The sequence below is a fragment of the Hyperolius riggenbachi genome, chromosome 11, assembly GCF_040937935.1.
Source record: "Hyperolius riggenbachi isolate aHypRig1 chromosome 11, aHypRig1.pri, whole genome shotgun sequence".
NCBI classification, from domain to species: Eukaryota; Metazoa; Chordata; class Amphibia; order Anura; family Hyperoliidae; genus Hyperolius; species Hyperolius riggenbachi.
In genome coordinates, this window is record NC_090656.1 from 127613325 (window position 1) to 127632206 (window position 18882).

The 18882-nt window shown below is 44.0% G+C and overlaps 1 protein-coding gene across 1 annotated transcript in view; it reads right to left on the minus strand.

Annotated features, from left to right (window-relative positions):
- The window catches only part of CD151 (CD151 molecule (Raph blood group)), an 83207-nt gene that overhangs the window by 7459 nt on the left and 56866 nt on the right, over positions 1–18882 (minus strand). Inside the window, exons 4-7 of the mRNA XM_068261385.1 lie at positions 14208–14282; positions 9483–9587; positions 9194–9352; positions 7139–7225 (exon numbers count right to left, since the gene is read on the minus strand). Of these exons, the coding sequence (XP_068117486.1) occupies positions 7139–7225; positions 9194–9352; positions 9483–9587; positions 14208–14282 (426 nt within the window). The remainder of the gene's footprint in view (positions 1–7138; positions 7226–9193; positions 9353–9482; positions 9588–14207; positions 14283–18882) is intronic.

Genomic DNA, 18882 nt, shown 5'->3' on the forward strand with positions numbered 1-18882 from the left:
AGGTTTCGAAACTTAAAGTTTCTTCTTCAGGCATGTTTCAGAGCTGGATCAGAACCATCTAGTTCTGAAACATGCCTGAAGAAGAAACTTAACGTTTCAAAAGCTTGCAAAGAAATCTTGTACAGTTAGTCATTAAAGGCATCACCTAAACAACTTGTTATGACTTTGGATTCTCTCCATGACTAATACCAGACCACACACAAGTTGCTGTAAAGCCACTGTCCCTAAACAGAGAAAGCCACGGCTGCCAGGTTTTGGCAAATAAGTCTAGGGTGTCATTTACAATGGCTATCAATCTCTCAGAGATGAGAATTTTTTTTTACAATTCTCTTGGTAAGATCTAGGGACAGTGGGGGTGTTAATCACTGTCTAGCTATATGTAACCTGGCAACCTTGGCTATATGCTGGGCCAGTCAGTGTTGTGGAAAATTCCAACCATATGGCTTTTCTCCCAGGAGTAGCATTAGAGGTTTGGGGCAATGGACTTGTCCAGAACCCAATAAATGAGTGCCGAGACCTTTAACCAAATTTTTTTTACAACTTGGCAGAACCAGAAGGTATGAATATATGTACTATTATGACCACAACATATAAAACATTGTTTAGATTTCATAGGGACTGTCGTGTCTTTTGGATCCATTTGCTGCTGCCACCATCATTCATCTTTGCTCTGGGTTCCGCTCTCCACTGCAGCTACTCAGCCTACTGAGAGACTGGGTGGAGACTGAGGACATGTGGACAGGCAGCAGCCATGGTGAAGAGATCCAGCAGGTGGAAGCAGGTAAGCTAGGCACTACATTTTTTTTTAAAGCACACACGGCTACATATTTTACACTAGGTGGGAGCCAGCGATGGCCTGGTGGAAACCGTGAGGAAGGGTACGGACAACACTGCATTATTTTTGGGGAGTTTTAAGTGGCTTAAAGACACTTTGCATTGGCCCAAATATTCACAAAAACCTCATGTGCAAGGCTGGTTTTGAGAAAGAAAAAAAAAAAAAAAAAAAGTAGTAACAACCCAGGTTTATATTCAAGTATACGTATTAAGCCACGTTCCTTATGTTTGAAAGCTGCAGAGCTTGTAAGACAAACATTAGTAGTTGAATGTAGCTATGCTTTAACATCGGTTGTTGTCATGTTTTTTTTCTGCAGCGAATCGGCTGTATTTCTGCTAGCGAAAAACAAACTGTAAACATATCTTCCAATGTGTTTGCCATGCAATTATAGTGACCCTGCCACAATGAGCTTTATTTACAAGTAACAATCCCCGGATGATTGAAGAAAAACATCATAAAAGCCATCCATTTACCCTGCAAGCCTTCATTTCCCCATGGTTGCTTATTTCAGAGCTAAAAACTCCTCTACGCTTCAGCTGCCTTCAGACAACAGACAGAGGTTGAGTGTAACTGTATAATTCAACACACAAGCAATAGAACACAGCAGTACATGTATCCAGCTACATTTAAGTGGTCAGCAGGTGCTCGTCAGCCAATCAGGATGCACTGTCATACACCCTTTACCTGCCATACCACATCTAGCAGCCATTAGCATTCAGGTGGGAGGCTTCAGTTGGACGCCATCGCAAGATTGCGTCGCTAGCAGGACCGCCCCGTGCAGGCATCCCTCCCACAGGGGTCCCTCCCTAACCGCTCACCTGTCCACCATGTCCTAGAGCTGAAAGAAAACGTTTAAAAACACACGATCGGTTCGCACGATGACCAGGGGCTGCGGCCCCTGGTCATCGTGCGAACCGATTGTGTGTTTTGTAACTGTGTAATGTCAGCATCTATGGCATTTCTCCTTGTGGGTAGCAGCTTCCTCCACAACAAGGAGGCAGTCGGATAGTAGAAACACTGTGTGAGTGAAAGCTATTAAAATGTGACATGGAGCAGTGCAATGCAGGTGAGCTTATAATTTGGGGGACACTGAGGCCCCGTTTACACTTGATCAATTGGTACGCGTTTTTCTTCTTCTCCATAGCAGTGCATTGTGAAAAAGTTTTCAGTTAAAATGCGTTAAATGTGAACTGTGCCATAGGAAAACTTGGGCATTACTTTGAAAATCAGTGGTCCTCTCAGTTATAATTGAGAGCAACTGATTAAGTGTAATTGGGGTCTGAGTGTAAAATAATGTTCAGCAGACTAAATTATCCCTCTGTATACTTGCGTTATGGAGGCAGGTGAAATGAAAAATGGAGCAAATTTTTAGAAATTACCCAGGGCAGCCAATCAGATTGTTGTTTCATTTAACTAATGAAACTTGACTGGTTGCTAAAGGCAACTGCTTCCCTTTTGCTCCTTTTCTTCTTGCATCAGCCTTGATAAATCTGCCTCATACGGTATCATTCCATACAAATAACGACTCTCACTTAAAAGGGGTGCTGTAGCTAATTAGTCATTTTTTATTTCCTAGCAACAAAAAAAAAAAAAAGTTACACAAGCATATGGTAGAATGGAAAATAATAATAAAAAATAAATAAGCAGAGCTGTCACATTTCTTACATCAGAGGGCATTTCTTTGCTTGTGCAGTTAGCGACAGATGCCGATCATCTCATTCACTTGCGGGGGACGTCAATTGTTACTGGTGGTTTTGTGAAGAATATCTCTGTACATGGATAAGGAAGGAACGGTGGTTCGTTCCCACTTCCTCGTCCCACTTGTGCCACTGCAGTAGCTATTCTAAGTAGCTACGCTGCTATTACTAGCAGCATAGCATCTGAGGCCCCTGACACTCGAACAGGCTCTTCTGTGGACACCTATGTGACTGCCCCTTTAAGCTGGCCAAAACTGTCAAAAAATGATCCCCTTTATGGACAGTCCACAAGCTATAATCAGTCAAGCAGTAATGGTGCCCATATATGAGGCAGTAAAAACTCATTTTCTAGACAATTCCTACATTTATCGTATCAGCTGGGGGTCAAAGGTTTGAAGCACGATTTCTATTGGTCTCAATGTATATCTATACAATAATACAATACAATAACATTTGTAATGCGCTTTTCTCCCATAGGACTCAAAGCGCATAGCTGTGTCTCAGATTAATACAGGGTTGCAGGCTGGGTTGTGTTACAGAGGAGATAGTCAGATGTTCATGAATGCCAGACTGAAAAGGTAGGTTTTCAGTTTAGACTTAAATGTTTCCAGGGACGGGGCTGTCCTGATTGGGTGTGGCAGGGAGTTCCAAAGTGTAGGAGCAGCATGACAAAAGGCTCTGTCTCCAAAGGTTTTGAGGTGGACTCTGGGGGTGACCAAGGTGTTACGTCCTTTTGATCTAAGATTGTGGGGGGTGTGATGCAGTTGCAACAAGTCCTTCAGGTATCCAGGGCCCAGATTGTGCAAGGATTTGAATGTCAGTAAGCCAATCTTAAACAGAATTCTCCATTTTATCGGTAGCCAGTGAAGTGAGCTCAGGGTTGGTGTTATGTGGCAATGGCGGGGTTGGCTCGTTAACAGCCTTGCGGCGGCATTCTGTACTAATTGCAGGCGGCGTAAGTCTTTCTTATGCAGGCCTGTGTAGAGGACGTTGCAGTAGTCTAACCTTGATGTGACGAAGGCATGAACTAGGGTTGGAAGATCCTCTGAAGGAATTAGGTGTTTAATCCTTGCAATATTCCTTAGGTGAAAGAAGGAATGTTTCACAACAGCTGAGATTTGATTCCTGAAGCTTAATTTCCCATCAATCAGTACTCCCAGGCTGCGCACACAGTCTGAGTTGTTCAGGTCTGAGCTCCCTATCCTTAGCGGTGTTGGTTGAGACTGGAGCTGCTTTGCTGTTGAGCCCTGGCCCTCGATAACAAGAACCTCAGTTTTGTCAGCATTAAGTTTTAGCCAATTATTATTCATCCACTCCTGAAGCTCAGCTAAGCATGCGTTTATTTGTGGAGTAGGGTCTGTGACGTCAGGTTTGAATGACAAATATAGCTGGGTGTCATCAGCATAGCAATGATATGTCAGGCCATGTTTTTGTATGATTTCTCCAAGTGGCAGCATGTATATGGTGAACAGTAAAGGGGATAATATTGCGCCCTGAGGTACACCGTATTTTAGTGGTACAGGGTTGGAGAGGAAGGGCCCTAAGGCTACCCTTTGTGTTCTGCCAGCCAGGAAGGAGTTGAACCACCGGAGAACAATGCCATCTATGCCACAGTACTCTTGTAGCCTGTTGAGTAAGATTTCATGATCGACTGTGTCAAAAGCCGCTGAGAGGTCGAGCAAAATCAGGATGGAACATTGACCCTTGTCTCTTGCAATGAGCAGATCATTGCAAATCTGGATGAGGGCTGTTTCACAGCTGTGATATTTCCTGAAACCAGATTGAAGAGGGTCAAGGATGTTGTTTCTGGAGAGCCTGGCTTCAAGTTGGAGGTAGACAGCCTTTTCAATAACCTTTCCCAGAGGGAGGTTTGAGACAGGTCTGTAGCTGTTTAGAGCATCTGGGTCTAAGGATGGTTTCTTGAGTAGAGGCCTGACGATTGCTTCTTTCAGAGTAGAGGGAAACCACCCTTCTTGTAAGGAGCCGTTGACTATTTTGTGGAATGCCGGTGTAAATAGTTCAGGGCATTTCAACATGAACTTAGTGGGGCCAGGGTCCAGATCGCAGGTAGTCTGGCGAAGGTTTGAGAGGATATCCAAGATGTCTTTTTCAGTGATTACCTTAAAATCAGACCATGGTGGTAGGCTATTTTTGCACCTGTTATATGGCTCTGCATGGGTTTCTGGGGCTGTGAATTGAATGGCAGATCGTATGGAGGAGACTTTGTCTCAGAAGAAGTGGGCAAATTTCTCGCACAGTTCCTGTGAAAGTCTGATGCTGGATTTCCTGCAAGATGGATTGCAGAGACTGTCAACCGTGCGGAAGAGTTGGGCAGGTCTGTTGGCTGCATTTGCAATTTCGTGAGACAGGAATAAGGACTTCTTTTTGTTAATCATCGTTTGATATTTTTTCAGGTGAGCAATTAGGGAAAGTTTGTCATCAGGAGACTGATGTTTGCGCCACCTTCGTTCCAGTCTGCGTCCCTGTTTCTTTAGTTCCTTTATAGAGTTGTCAAACCAGCGAGCATGATGTAATGGTGCGGAACGTTTAATCTTTAAGGGAGCTATGGCGTCAAAAGCGGCTGAGACATCGTGGTTATATTTAAGGACCATGGATTCAAGGCCGAAGTTGTGATCTGTCAGTCCACCTAGATTGAGGCTGTTCTGAAGGTGTTGGGGTGTCAAACCTTTCAAGGAACGATATTTTATTAGTTCTTTCACTTGGTGTTTTGTAGCCGGTGCTGTAAAGGAGAAGTGGACAGTGTGGTGGTCTGACCAAACTACTGGATCAATTTCCACATTGGATATTGGGAGTTCTGAATGGAAAATGAGGTCCAAAGTGTGTCCTTTTTTGTGAGTAGGGAGGTTGACGGCTTGAGAGAAGCCCAGTTCATTCATGGAGAGAAGTAGCTTAGTTCCAAATTGGGAAGAGTGTGTATCGACCCGTGCGTTAAAGTCTCCAAGAATTATCCACCTAGGGTGTTTCAGTGTTATGCAAGATACAAGTTCTGCTATTTCCTTGAGAAAAGCTGAGCCAGCGTCAGGGGGTCGGTAGACAAGCAGTATGTTTATTTTTTTTCCAACTGAGAGCTGGGCTGCTAGACATTCAAAAGAGTGGGTGGGGGCTACAGCAAGGGGTTTAATATTCAAACTGGATTTGAAGCACAGAGCTAATCCTCCGCCCTTGCGGTTTTGCCTTTCACAGTGTAAAACTGAGTAATTGTCTGGTACCGCAGCTGCGAGAGTGGGTCCTGAGTTCTGATCCAACCATGTCTCTGTAATTAAAGCTAGATCTGAAGCCTCTATTAGATCATAAATAACTGCTGTTTTGTTCTCAATTGTTTCTCCAATTTGAGTCAACGGAAAAGGATAAAAATCATTTAGTCGTTTTACAATGAAATCACCACTTTTGTGTATCTTTGCTTTGATGGCCACTTAATCGTTTTTGTTTCAAAGTTTTTATTGAAAATTTTGAAAATTTTTTACATGAACATCGGATAACAAGAGGAAAAGGAGGTAAAAACCCACAAAGCTCATATAATACAAAACTTTGTACTTAGAGTGATCATGAATGACAGAGTAATCATATTACTTGGAAATAACAGTAGCTTCTGTTCATAAAGTGCCCAAAATACTTATGCGGACGGGGAAAACAGACAATACAAAGGGTAGTGGGGAGAAGGGGGGGGGGGTCGGTCTGGGCCAACAAGCCTGGTGAGGGTTGAGGAAGGGGTATAGGGAAATGGCGTCTGTAAGGGGGCAAGCCACTTAATAGATTTTGAATGAAATCTAATCAAAAGTTAAAGGACTGCCACGTGAGCAAAGCATTGCATAAGCACAAAAATACTGAAAGATAATGGGAATGTGGTGATGCCTATGGATATAAATGTACACTGCACACTGCCCGGCAGCACTAATATGTGTCCAGATCTTAAAAAACACAAAAACGTCACGTGATGTGCATGTGATTGAGCCCTTACCATAATAGGTACAGTATATCAAAAGAGGGAACAAAACAGAAGCATCTCATAAAATAAAGCGGTCATACACCTATCATTTTTCTTCAGAGGGTTTTAGCACGAGTCCAAGCACCTGATCTGAACAGACACCTACCAGCGCAGGCCACACAAAGCAGCCTAATGTCAGCAATTGTTGCAGTTATTCATAAGGACTACAGGCATCCCAGTAATCTACTGTAATCAGCAGACCAGAGCTGCCATGTTTGGGATTTAGGACTTCTATAAAGATGGGCATGTTTGTCACAGAGGCGCTATTCATGACCTTGAGACTACTGTCTACTCCTGTGTTTATTGCCTGAGGAAGCGGGAATATACCCGTGAAACGCGTTGCGGTTCTGTTCATGGAGTATGTGAATAAATTGACTTTATCTTAAGCGACAGCATCGAGTCTATTTCTGAGTGGCCGGTCCACCGCCGCCACCCGAATATTTTAAACATTTTAGCATATTTTATCCTTTTGGCGCCTCTGTACATCTACATGTTTGTGGATGTGTTATGGACACATTTGTACACATTCATCGATTGATTCAGGAAAGCAAAACAATACGTTACCGGATTCAGCAAAAGATTTCTGCAGTAGAGACTTACCTGTACAGAAGCAATACCTAAGCCCACAGCTCCAATAATTAGCAGGTGAGATCGGATGAAGGCTTCTAATTTGGTGATACAACCTCCCTGGAATCAGAAGGATGGTGTTAGTGTGTGTAAAATGCACAAGGTGTGAACCAATCTCAAATCACACTTTCCTCTCAATCTCTAAGGCCACCATAAATTATTCATTCTAGTTTACATTTAAATTGTATGCATCTTGAAATTAGGTCAACCAAAGGAACTTCCTGTCCAGTTTGATTGGCTTAATTCTGAGCTTGATACAATTTTCATGTCATTGACCATTACATTTACATCACTACCCCATACCCTTATTATTTCTACTCCATACCCTTATTATTTCTCCAAAGCCGAGCATCAGTTTTCAGTGATGTTAGTTTATAGATCAGAGAGTAAAATTTTGGAAACTTACTTACCAATCAGACCCATTGCATGATTATACTATTTCTGTAATACTAATTCATTATAATTTTTCTGATTGTTGTCGCTTCGTGATTATTACCCATACCTCAAAATATGTATCCTGCTTATTATGTAGCTTGTATTTGATGTTGTCAAAATGTAAATGTTTGACTGTTATTTTTCTCTGAAAAACTTTTTGAATAAAAAATATTGAAACCGGTACATTTACATCACTAACAACACCAAATGGGAAAACAGTTTTACTATGCATCAGACAGTGTAATCCTCCGGACAGGATTCCAATGCTGGGTACACACATTGTGATTTCCTGCTCGATCCTGGTCGATCGATTATTTCCGACATGTTCGATCGGGTCTCGATCGATACAGCTGTCGATTTACTCATGTTAAGTATGCAAACTCGACGGCTGTATCGGGGTCGATCTGGAAATTGCAACGTGTGTACCCAGCATCACTTCACAGCGCCACACAGACATCATGAATGCCACCTCCGCCTAAAGCCTGTGCACACCACAACTGCCGCCTACAACACGAATGCCACTGCCACCCAAAGCCTGCAGGTGCACACCACAACTGCTGCCTACAACGCAAATGAACGCCACCTCTGTCCAAAGACTATCGCTTTCTCAAAGCCTGGGAAAACCAGTGCCTGCATGTGCACACCATAATTGCTGCCTACAACACGAATGAACGCCACCTCTGCCCAAAGCCTATTGTCTCTCAAAGCCTGTGCCCACCAATGCCTGCGGTGCCCACCAATGCCTACACCACCTCTGCCCAAAGTGTTTTATTTTTCAGGTGGATCAGAGACTGTGTATAGAAAGCACAGGATTTATTGCACGATTTACATTCACTCCCAGCTGGCGACTAAGATACCCACAAGGAGAGCAACCTCTCTTTTATATACTGTATATGGCTAACACGGCACAATACCCTAGTGCTACTATTTTTATACTAATTGACATAACTATATCCTTTGTTTATTATACACAATTTCTGGCAGATCAGCAGCTGAATGAGCAGTTGCTGCATGCTATCTGTGCAGTTTAACTGTAAACTGGCTGCCGTGTGTCCTTGCATAATTACATCCTTTTATTAGTATATAGAATAATTGTGAATGTAAGTAAATACACTAACTTCAGTAGCTGTGAAATGCTTAGAGAGTCAGATTAATTAAGACCGGTTCAAGGAAATTTTGAGCAAATAGTGAGCTGTTTCTAGGAGCAAACTATCAGGTTTCCACAGAAACAAAATAAGAATTCTGGTTAGTAGCTCTAAACTGCTTTGCTTTGCTTTTGCTCCACTTTCAATTGCACTGGCCATGATAAATTTAAAGCAGCTCCTCAGAATATTCTGATTTTTACTAAATGTGCATATACTCTATAGAATGTTCTCTATGCATCTCCTCCAGACCTCCATGACCAGGAGCTGCTGTTGCCAACTAACAAAGAGCAGAGATATTGCTGAATAATTTTTTCATTTACAATATACAGGTAGATTAACTTTACATGACAAAATGACTTGTGAGGCGATGTCAACTTTTTTACAATTATCCTTAAAACATATTTGCGATAACACCCAAATAGGCTGAGGATTTCTGGCTTTGTCTCACCTCCACTTTGTAGATGTTTGAAGGGTGGTCTCGAGCCCCACATTTAGGAGTAACAGTCTTGCAGCAGCTGTCTGGGACCAAACGGCTGTCAGCAGCCGGAGATCTAATCCACACGCTGTCCTTCCAGTCCAGGGAATTATTACTTCCACAGCACTTAAACTAAACGAGAGGCAAGAAAGACAAGTGGTTATGGCAGGCCATAAAAATCCCTCTCAGCGACTACCTTTAGTATTTAATAAACTCTGAGAATGTAGAAGAACATAAAACCCATCCACAAAGTGTCCCTCACCTCCTGCTGTAGCTTGTCCACAGCACTGGTCACCTTCTCCTCTCCTGGCTGCTGGTACTTCTGTGTCATGGTGTCCTTTAAACTCTGCTTCAGTTCATCATTGATCTGCCGAGACAAATAAACACTGCTCAGGATCTCTGCTTGAGACAGCTTTCCTGCTGTAAGCTCACCCAGCATTCCTCATATATTTCACCATCTTCACTCTATTACGAGGAGTTCATTGCTAATGTCCACAGATTGAGTCAATGTGATCACCAAAGTGAGGCCAATTGCTTGCTTCTTAAACCATGTAAATGAAAGGTAACCTTAAAGAAAACCTATACTGAAAATTAAAAGTCAAAATAAACATACACAAGTCATACTTGCCTCCCGTGCAGTCTACGCCTCAATCTATTTTTCCTCTCCTGCATCCTGTTTGTCCACTGTGATCAATAGAATTCTCCGTCCTCCATTTTGAAAATGGCCATTACCCCATAACAGCTTTCTGGTCAGCACACTGTTTCGCCCACTTGAGCCATAGGGAAACATGGACACATCAGTTCTCCTCTCAGCTGTATCTGACAGCAACTGATATATAACTGGCAGCAACTGATATATTTCAGTTCTGACAAAATGTTGTCAGAACTGGATGGGATCACTGTAAGAAGAAAATGGTGAGCTGCTGAGAGGAACTGACGGTGAAGTTAGGATGTAATGTTCATTTGGAGTTACCTCATGTGTTTATTTTAAATATTTTTACTCAGTACAGGTTCTCTTTAAGAGAGAGAAATATGGAGGCTGCCATCTTTCTCTAATATAAACAATGCCACTTGCCTGACTTCTGTGTGGATGTTCTGCCTCTAATACGTGCAAGGCACAGGCCCAGAACAAGCATGCAGTTCAGATGCTTTGACTCGGGTGCAACTCCACTGGCTGCATGCCTGCTGCAGGTGTGTGTGGCTTACAAACAGCTAAAGCCAAGAGCTCAGCTTGACAGCCAGGCAACTGGCATGGTTTATAAGGGTATAAGGGAAGGTAACAGATAGCAGCCTACATATTCCTCTCACATCTGGTCATTTTTAATAAAAAAATAAATAAATTGTATAATCTTAAAGGGATACTTAAGTCAAGAAAAAAGATTTTTACTCACCTGGGGCATCCCTCAGCCCCCTGAAGCTGTATGGTGCCCTCGCAGCCCCGCTCCGATCATCCTGTCCCCGCCGGCGGCTACTTCCGGGTTCGGTGACAGCCGCCGACAGGCTGGGAACGTGAGTGATTCTCCGCGTTCCCAGCCGCTATATCACCCTCTATGCTGCTATAGTGTATATGTTATACGCTATAGCAGCATAGAGGGTGATATAGCGGCTGGGAACGCGGAGAATCACTCGCGTTCCCAGCCTGTCGGCGGCTGTCGCCGAACCCGGAAGTAGCCGCCGGCGGGGACAGGATGATCGGAGCGGGGCTGCGAGGGCACCATACAGCTTCAGGGGGCTGAGGGATGCCCCGGGTGAGTAAAAATATTTTTTTTTGACTTAAGTATCCCTTTAAGCCCTAATTATTTGATCCTATATGAAAATGCGGATATGTTCTAAATCAACAAATAAATACAAATGGGATTTTGAGATAACGTGGCCTCCGTTTGTGCATGTTCATTACTGGAGCTTTAGAAAACTCAGGCAGCATGTGGTAGGTCCTAAGATAAGAAGGCAGGAAGATTTGTTACCTGTGAGCAGAACGGAGTACACTGCGGCATGGAAAGAGAGACAGGGACACAGCAAGAGTTAAGCACAATATATAAACACATACATACGCAGCAGGCATGAGTGGGGGAGAAAGGAATCTGGTTAAACCGCTGTATAATAGTGCAACCAATGCTGCTGCTACCTCCTGAGATGCAGGTCTGAAGCTGGATAGATGAACAGTTAACACACTGCAGCTCACAGAAGTAAGGGGGATAGGGAAAAATATGGCTGGTTTTCATCTCATCTATCTTTCATACGATAAATAGCAGCTGCATTCTGTATGGCTGCCCGAGTAAATGCACAGGTATTCTGCACAGTATATTCTACACATCAACTGAAAATAATAACATGCAGGGGGGGTTCAGCCAGTGCAACACCTATGTGAGCTGGGAGAGGGCTGCAGGCAGTACACAAGGTCAGTCATGATGGCAGAAACAAATGCGCCAATACTTGCAGTCTGAATATAAATTAGGCATCTCATGGAGTGGGCAGTAATGAATGAAGGACTGATAGGATGATGCAGTAAAATGCTTCTACAATATATAGGTCATTCTTTGGGCCTTGTGCAACGCACCAGCACACACTCGGCACCGTAAAACATGCCAGCATCCAGTAGTCATCCATCAACATGGTAGTGGCCAGTCAGCATCATGCCACACACCAATGACCAATCTGCGTTGCTCAATCAACATCCTGTATGTCCTGTACCAATCTCACACTCCTGAGATCTTTTTATCCTAGATAATTTCATAGAGTGGCTTGTTAGCTGTACCTCCAGCAAACATCAGAAACTGCTGGGGTAGGTGTATAGAAACATATAACCTGAGGTAATCTGAAATCAGCCTCCTGACTTACCGTAATACGTTTTTGAAATTGTTGTAACTAACTGAATCCTTCCCATAGTGGTGCTGGAAAATGTATCTTGAGGAAACTGCACAACACCCATATGGGCCTCTCGGTACCAGGATAAACCTAAATAAACATTCATAGCCTGACAGCCACCTTGTAATCCCTGGCAGGTGTGGTGGTGTGCAGAGTCTGCAGTCTGGGGAGCCGGCAAGCACTGTGTAATTAGCGATTTACCATGCATGAGCGTGCTGTCACATGCGCCCTCTTACTTAACCAAATAAAACTGAATGACACCATTGCTGCCCTGGGGGTGTATGCAAACAACAATCCAACCTCCAATTAAATGTAGAGGAAAATTACAGTCATGGGGAAGACATCCAGAATAAAGAGAAACAAAAAATGGACACATTACTACTGTTTAGGGCTGTGTGGGCTTAAAGGACAACTGTAGTGAAAGGAATATGGAGGCTACCATATTTATTTACTTTGAAGCTATACCAATTGCCTGGCAGCCCTGCTGATCTATCTGGCTGCAGGAGTGTCTAACACCAGAAACAAGCATGCAGCTAATCTGTCAGATCTGACAATGTCAGAAATGCCTGATATGCTGCTTGCTTTTTCAGGGTCTATGGCTAAATGTATTATAAGCAATACCAGTTGCCTGGCTATCTTGCTGGTCCTCTGCATCTAAGGAAATAAATATGGCATCCTCCATATCCCTCTCACTACACTTGTCCTTTAAATTTTCAAAAGCTGTTTACTACTGAGATTTAGAGGCAACCCTTTAATCAGAGCATAGCACCAAGTCAATGAAACTCCTGGGCTAGTAATCCTGTCAGTTCAAGACAATATCCAGGCGGCTTCCTCCAGCCCCTTGCAGCCAACATCTCCCTCGCAGCAGCTTGCGAGGTCATCCTCTACTGCGTTTGCGCGAGTGCCGCTATCATTTGCACGTGGAGTGAAGTGTACTGCGCATTTTCCCGTTCTGTTTTTTCAACTATTTTCGCATTTGGCGACAATCAGTGTCACTACTGGTAGCACAAGTTTATAGTTGGACCCTACAGAGGTTCCCCACAGTCCAACTCTTTCAGTATGGTACATCAATACGTGCCATTGCCAGAAGCTTTGCAGTTACTCTAGGAGAGTTTAGTATACGAAGAAATGAAAGCTTGGCCCTAGACCGCATCGCACGATTCACACTATGGATTGTAAGTGCTCTCACAGATCTCAAGTCGGACAAAATTCAGTATTCATAAAGCAAATAATTGATCCAAGCACCAACTCCTTAATCCACATGGTTTAATGATGTCAGAAATCCTAGCATAGGTAAACACGTGTTTTACATTGTGTAAAACAAAGTGCAGACAGGTGGTGGTATAGCAGTTTTGAGTCCTTCAGGGCGCTTACATGCATGTTTGTCTCGGCACCAAGATAAGCATGCAAGCATCCCAAGGGACGCACAACTTCTCTCATCCCCCTGCACTCACCACCACCTGTCTGCACTTTGTTTTGCACGATGTGCAACTAACTATGCTTAGTTGTGGATTTCTGACATAATTAAACCAAGCGGATTGAGTTGGTGCCTGGATCATTTCCTTGCTTTATGATTACTCCAGGTGAGCTGGACAGGGCTGTAGAAAGGATTTAACCCATCAGCAGGACAGAGATCTGCACTTTTGGGCTAGAAGGAACAGGATAAACCGTGTCAGAGCCCTACAGGATGACCAACAGGCCAACAGTGTGAAAGCCTCTGACCAAACAATCAGCAACTGACTTCAGGAGAGTGGCCTTATGGCCCAACATCTTTTAGTGGGCCCTGTGCTCACTGCCGGCACAGTGAAGCTCAACTGACATAAGCCATATAATGTATTGACATGGCTTCATCCACTCTTATTTAACACAGGGCTTTGGAGTCAGTACAAAAATAATCCGACTCCCCCTCCTCAGTTTATGAAACCACCGACTCCAAGTAAAAAAAGCTCGAACTCCTCGACTGACTCCACAGCCCTGATTGAACAGGCTACAAATAATTCAGAACAAACACACAATGTACTCAGAGAGTTCACTATTAACACATTGGCATCAGTAAAAGTCACATCAAGTTTGGAAGCTACCATTCCTATCTTCCTAGCTTTCCTGAAAGCCATCCACTTACCTGCTGGTAATATATATAGGCCAGGATTCCTGCCAGAATCTCCAGGATGAATATACACAGTAACAGGATAAAGTACTGGGGAAAGAAATAATAATTATCGTCACAATGAGGAAACATTTCACATCACACATTTACCGCATAAACAGTGAAATTCACTCAGATTAAGTGATTAGTATATTCAAATGTGTGATATTACTTAGGCGGTAACCAGTAAGAGAATTTGTAACATAAAAGTCTTGGAAGGCAGCAGAAAATATCTACCAATACCATGTGTTGCCAGCAGGTGGCACCACAGCCAACAGTAACATGGCATCTCCCTGGAGAAGAGGTGAATGGCTCTCACTCAGGGGGGAGAAGGAGACTGATGAATCTAAACTCACATTCCTGACATTACACCACCATTACAGGGACCTGCCCACATGAGAGTCTTCATACAAAAACTTTCCTATACCTGTACCTAGGCAAACAGCGGCTGCCTGGCTACATGCATTTACAATGCAATTGAAGAAGATTATGTTAGCACTCGCACGCACAGAGTTCGGACAATTACCTGCACATTCTCCAAATTTTTCAGGGGGATCTGAGTTCTCTAGTAAATTGCTAATTTTATATTGTACATTACTGACTGGAAGAGATGAAAGAGCTGCCTCCACAGGCATGTATATAAAATGCGTGAGCTCCAATACTATGCATGTAGCACTGACACAGAACAAGCATGTCACTGCATCTCAGTACCTGACGGGGTCAGTAACCTCCTCAGTATTGAATCCAGAAGTGGCACAGCATCTCTGAAACTAGCACCTTCAAAATAACATGCCAGCCAATAAGATTTCTTAAAGTTAACCAGAGACGAAGCACCCTCATGTATTTTACCATATATATCAGTAGGTACATTACAGAAAACACCTACCCTGCTCTCTGTTTCATTCTTTACTGTTCAGCTTGCTTCTTATCAGCCCCTATAAAATCCCCAACTGAGCATTCAGTCTGGCTTTGCTATAATGACTCCGCTATAAGGATTCCTGAGCAGAGCCAGAAGGGGGCATGCTTGGGCTTGAAAGGACATCACAGAAGACAGACTCTGCTATAATGATTCCTGAGCAAAGCCAGACTGAATGCTCAGTCGGGGATTTTACCAAGGCTGATCAGAAGTAAGCTGAACAGTGAAGAATGAAACAGAGAGCAGGGAAGGTGTTTTCTCTAATGTTCCTGGTTCCCTTTAAAGCTTTGAACAGGGTTATAATAATAATGTTAACATTTTTATAGCACTTTTCTTCTGAAGGGAGCATAGAGCTTGGGAGCTAAAGCTACTAAGGGCGAGCTCAATAGGACTTATCAGCTGCTGTCCGTTATACCTGAATGAACTGATGTGCAAGGTAATCTTCTTGATTCCCTATGGCGGAGTTCACATTATACACGTTTTAACTTTATTTACAATGCTCTGCTATATAAAGTTAAAACAAAATATTCAGCGTATACAGTAGAATCCTTTTACAATAAACTCCACCAAGGGACCAGGAAAAGTAGTTTACTATATCAGAATTGTTCATACATTGTATATTTATACAGATGCTGGGACCTGAGGACTGAGTTTACTATATCCAGAGTTTACTATAACGAGATTCTACTGTATTGTAAAAGAGGCCTTAGGGCCATTTCCAACTAGCCAACACATGCACGAACCCGGCTAGCGTGCATGCGTTACAACACACGGCATAACAGCAGGAAGTTGTGTTTTAGCATGAATCAGTGGTGCTAGTACTAATTGATTCAACAGGAAATCACTTGCGTTGTGCGATTAAATGTTCCCGGTGGCGTTACATCGCAACGGAACACTATAATGTGCTAGATGTGAAAGGTAAATGTCTATGGACTTTGACTTCACTTTGAAAACTGTGTACGATACATGCTGCGTCAAAACGGGCATAATCATGCCTGGTGTGAACGAGCCCTAAGGGCCTGTTTCCATTAGTGGCGATTTGATGCGTTTTCCCTCATGCAAATTTTACTAGTGAAATGCAGCCTAATGAAATCAACAGTCTGCTGTCCAATGCGCATGTAGGAAGGGAAATTAAAAAAAGTAAATAAAAATTTGCATGCCTATTCCTATAGCTGTGCATGGCATAGCTAGGTGGATTCGGATGCGATCTCTGAGATACATGCCAGCTACAGTGGAAACAGACCCGTATGGAGTCTTGCCCAAGGACTCCTTGCCGATATAGAATATATAATGTATATATTTTTAACAATGCGTTAAACTGACAATTTGTTTTCTGTTCTTAAAGATCCAGTTATTGTAACAGGAAAAGAGCAATACTTTTAGAGACAGCAAGGAAAATACAAACAATCAATCTCACAAGTGCTCTAAACCATACATGTCAAACTCCGGCCTGTGGGCCATATCCGGCCCTCGGAGCCATCAAATTTGGCCCCCAAGTGGTTTCCCCACTTTGCATTATGTTTGGCCCTCTCTAGACTACCAGGGAAGCTATATTGGAGGTGAAGCCCTAGATCAGGGTTAGGGAACCTATGGCTCTGGAGTCAGATGTGGATCTTTTGATGGCTACATCTGGCTCTCATACAAATCAACAGGTTGATTCACTAAGCTACACTGCTCAAGCAGCATAGCTTTAGTGTGGCAATTTCAAAGTAGGCACACTACTGCTGTAGCATGCACTACAAACTTAGTCGCGCTACCCCAAAACGAACAGCTGCTCCCATTGTCCCACTTTGGACCCTTTCAGGTCCTGTGACTTTGTAGAACGAGATCCCCACACTGTGATTGGCCCAATAGGCTGCCTGTCACTTGACAGGCAGCCTATTGGGCCAAAGTGCGGGGATCTCGTCCTACAAAGTTAATCAACCTCACAAGTCAGCTAGATAATTGTACAAGCTGTCAGTATTTCTCCTGTCTGGCTCTCGGGGAAATTGCTAATGTTGCTGAAAACCAAGAGAAGCTGAAGACGTGTCTGACACTTCCGCTGCCTGGGAGATCAATTGTATACACATCTCCATGGCAACAGGAACGTGAGCCCTACTGTCCCAGTTTAAAACATTGTATGGCTCTCACGGAATTACATTTTAAAATATGTGGCATTTATGGCTAAAAAGGTTCCTGACCCCTGCCCTAGATCACCAGGAAAGCCATATGGGGGAGGGAGGGGTGTCACGGACGGTTGCGTGGCTGCAGACGTGTCCTTGAACCGCCCGTGAAAAAAATGCGATCACAATCGATTCTCTCACCCTGGCGTTCTATATCCCCCTTCTCCCCCCCCCCTCCTGACACCCCCCCCCCCCCCCGGGTCTCAGCCCATTGTGTAATTAGGTGTACTCACCAGAGGGCTTTCTCCAGCGACGGCTGCAGCGCACTCCCTCCTCCATCTATGAAATCTCGCTCTCCGTACAGTTACATTACGAGACTTGGTGACGTCACAAAGTCTTGTAATGTAACTGTACGGAGAACAAGACTTCGGAGATGGAGGAGGGTGTACGCCGCAGCCGTCGCTGGAGTAAGCCCTCGGGTGAATACACCCAATTACTCAACGGGCTGAGACGGGAGGGGGGGGGAAGAAATCGGGAGAGAGGGGGCAGAAGGGGGATAGGCCACCCAAATAGCCACCATTGAAGGGTGGATCCCCCCGCCCGTACAGAGGGGGATCCCCCCGCCCACATAGCCACCATTGAAGGGGATCCCCCCACCCGATCGATAGAATCTGGGCTCTCTCTTCCCCTCAGCAGAGAACTAGCAGTACCTTAGGTGTAGGGTGGTGTCACGGAACAGCCGTGAGAAACGTGGGCGAATCTAGAAGATTCGCAGTCGATTTTTCTAATTTCCTGGTCAGATTTGCGCAGTCCTGGTAAGCGATCAAAAACTGACATTTCTTAGTTTAAAAGACTGTTTTTCTACTTCCTTCCACCAAAAGGCAGGAGCCTGCTGCAGAGTGTCCCCAGCCCCCAGCTGTGCTAATGGCCCATCCATCAGATAAAGTTCATAAGCAACATGGCAGAACCAATTAATTTGGGAAAAAGTCAGACTCTCTGGCTACAATCCCAGCAGGGGAGCTGACACAAAGCTTGCTGCCCCCAAGCTTCAAAAGAGCCTTCACCTAGGAACAACCTGCTGTAAATCCCAGATGTATATAATATTCCATAAACTGCTATGTGTCATATTTCCTGTATTGCCAGGCTGGCAGACCCTCCAAACTAACAGAGCATGCTGGGCCTGGTCTGGCGCTGGTTCTGAGAAAGTTTCAGAACATTCTGAGGTAAAGACTGCCAGTTAGGCAGTTCGAAAGTGCCCTGATAATACCACAGGAGTCCTACCCCTCATGTCTGGTATCAGGGCGCTGGGTAAATCGGGACGAATCTGAAAATGTTAGTAAATCTGCCCTGACCTGTACGGTTCTGTGAGATAGAGCCCATATACGGTTAGATATGATTTCTGGTCTTCAGGACAAGGCTAGGACTCCTCTCTTATTCTAAGGGGTTGTGTGGCTCCCGCCCTCACTCCCTCCTACTGGATTAGGGGCATAAGAATGACAGAGGAGCCAAACTCAGTGTCCTCCACTTTGAACATCATCCTGATTATATCCTTGCCAGCTTGAGGACATGCTGGCACCTGGTTTGTTTAAACTTTGAACTGAAACAAGGAACTTTACAAGTTTTCGCAGAACGG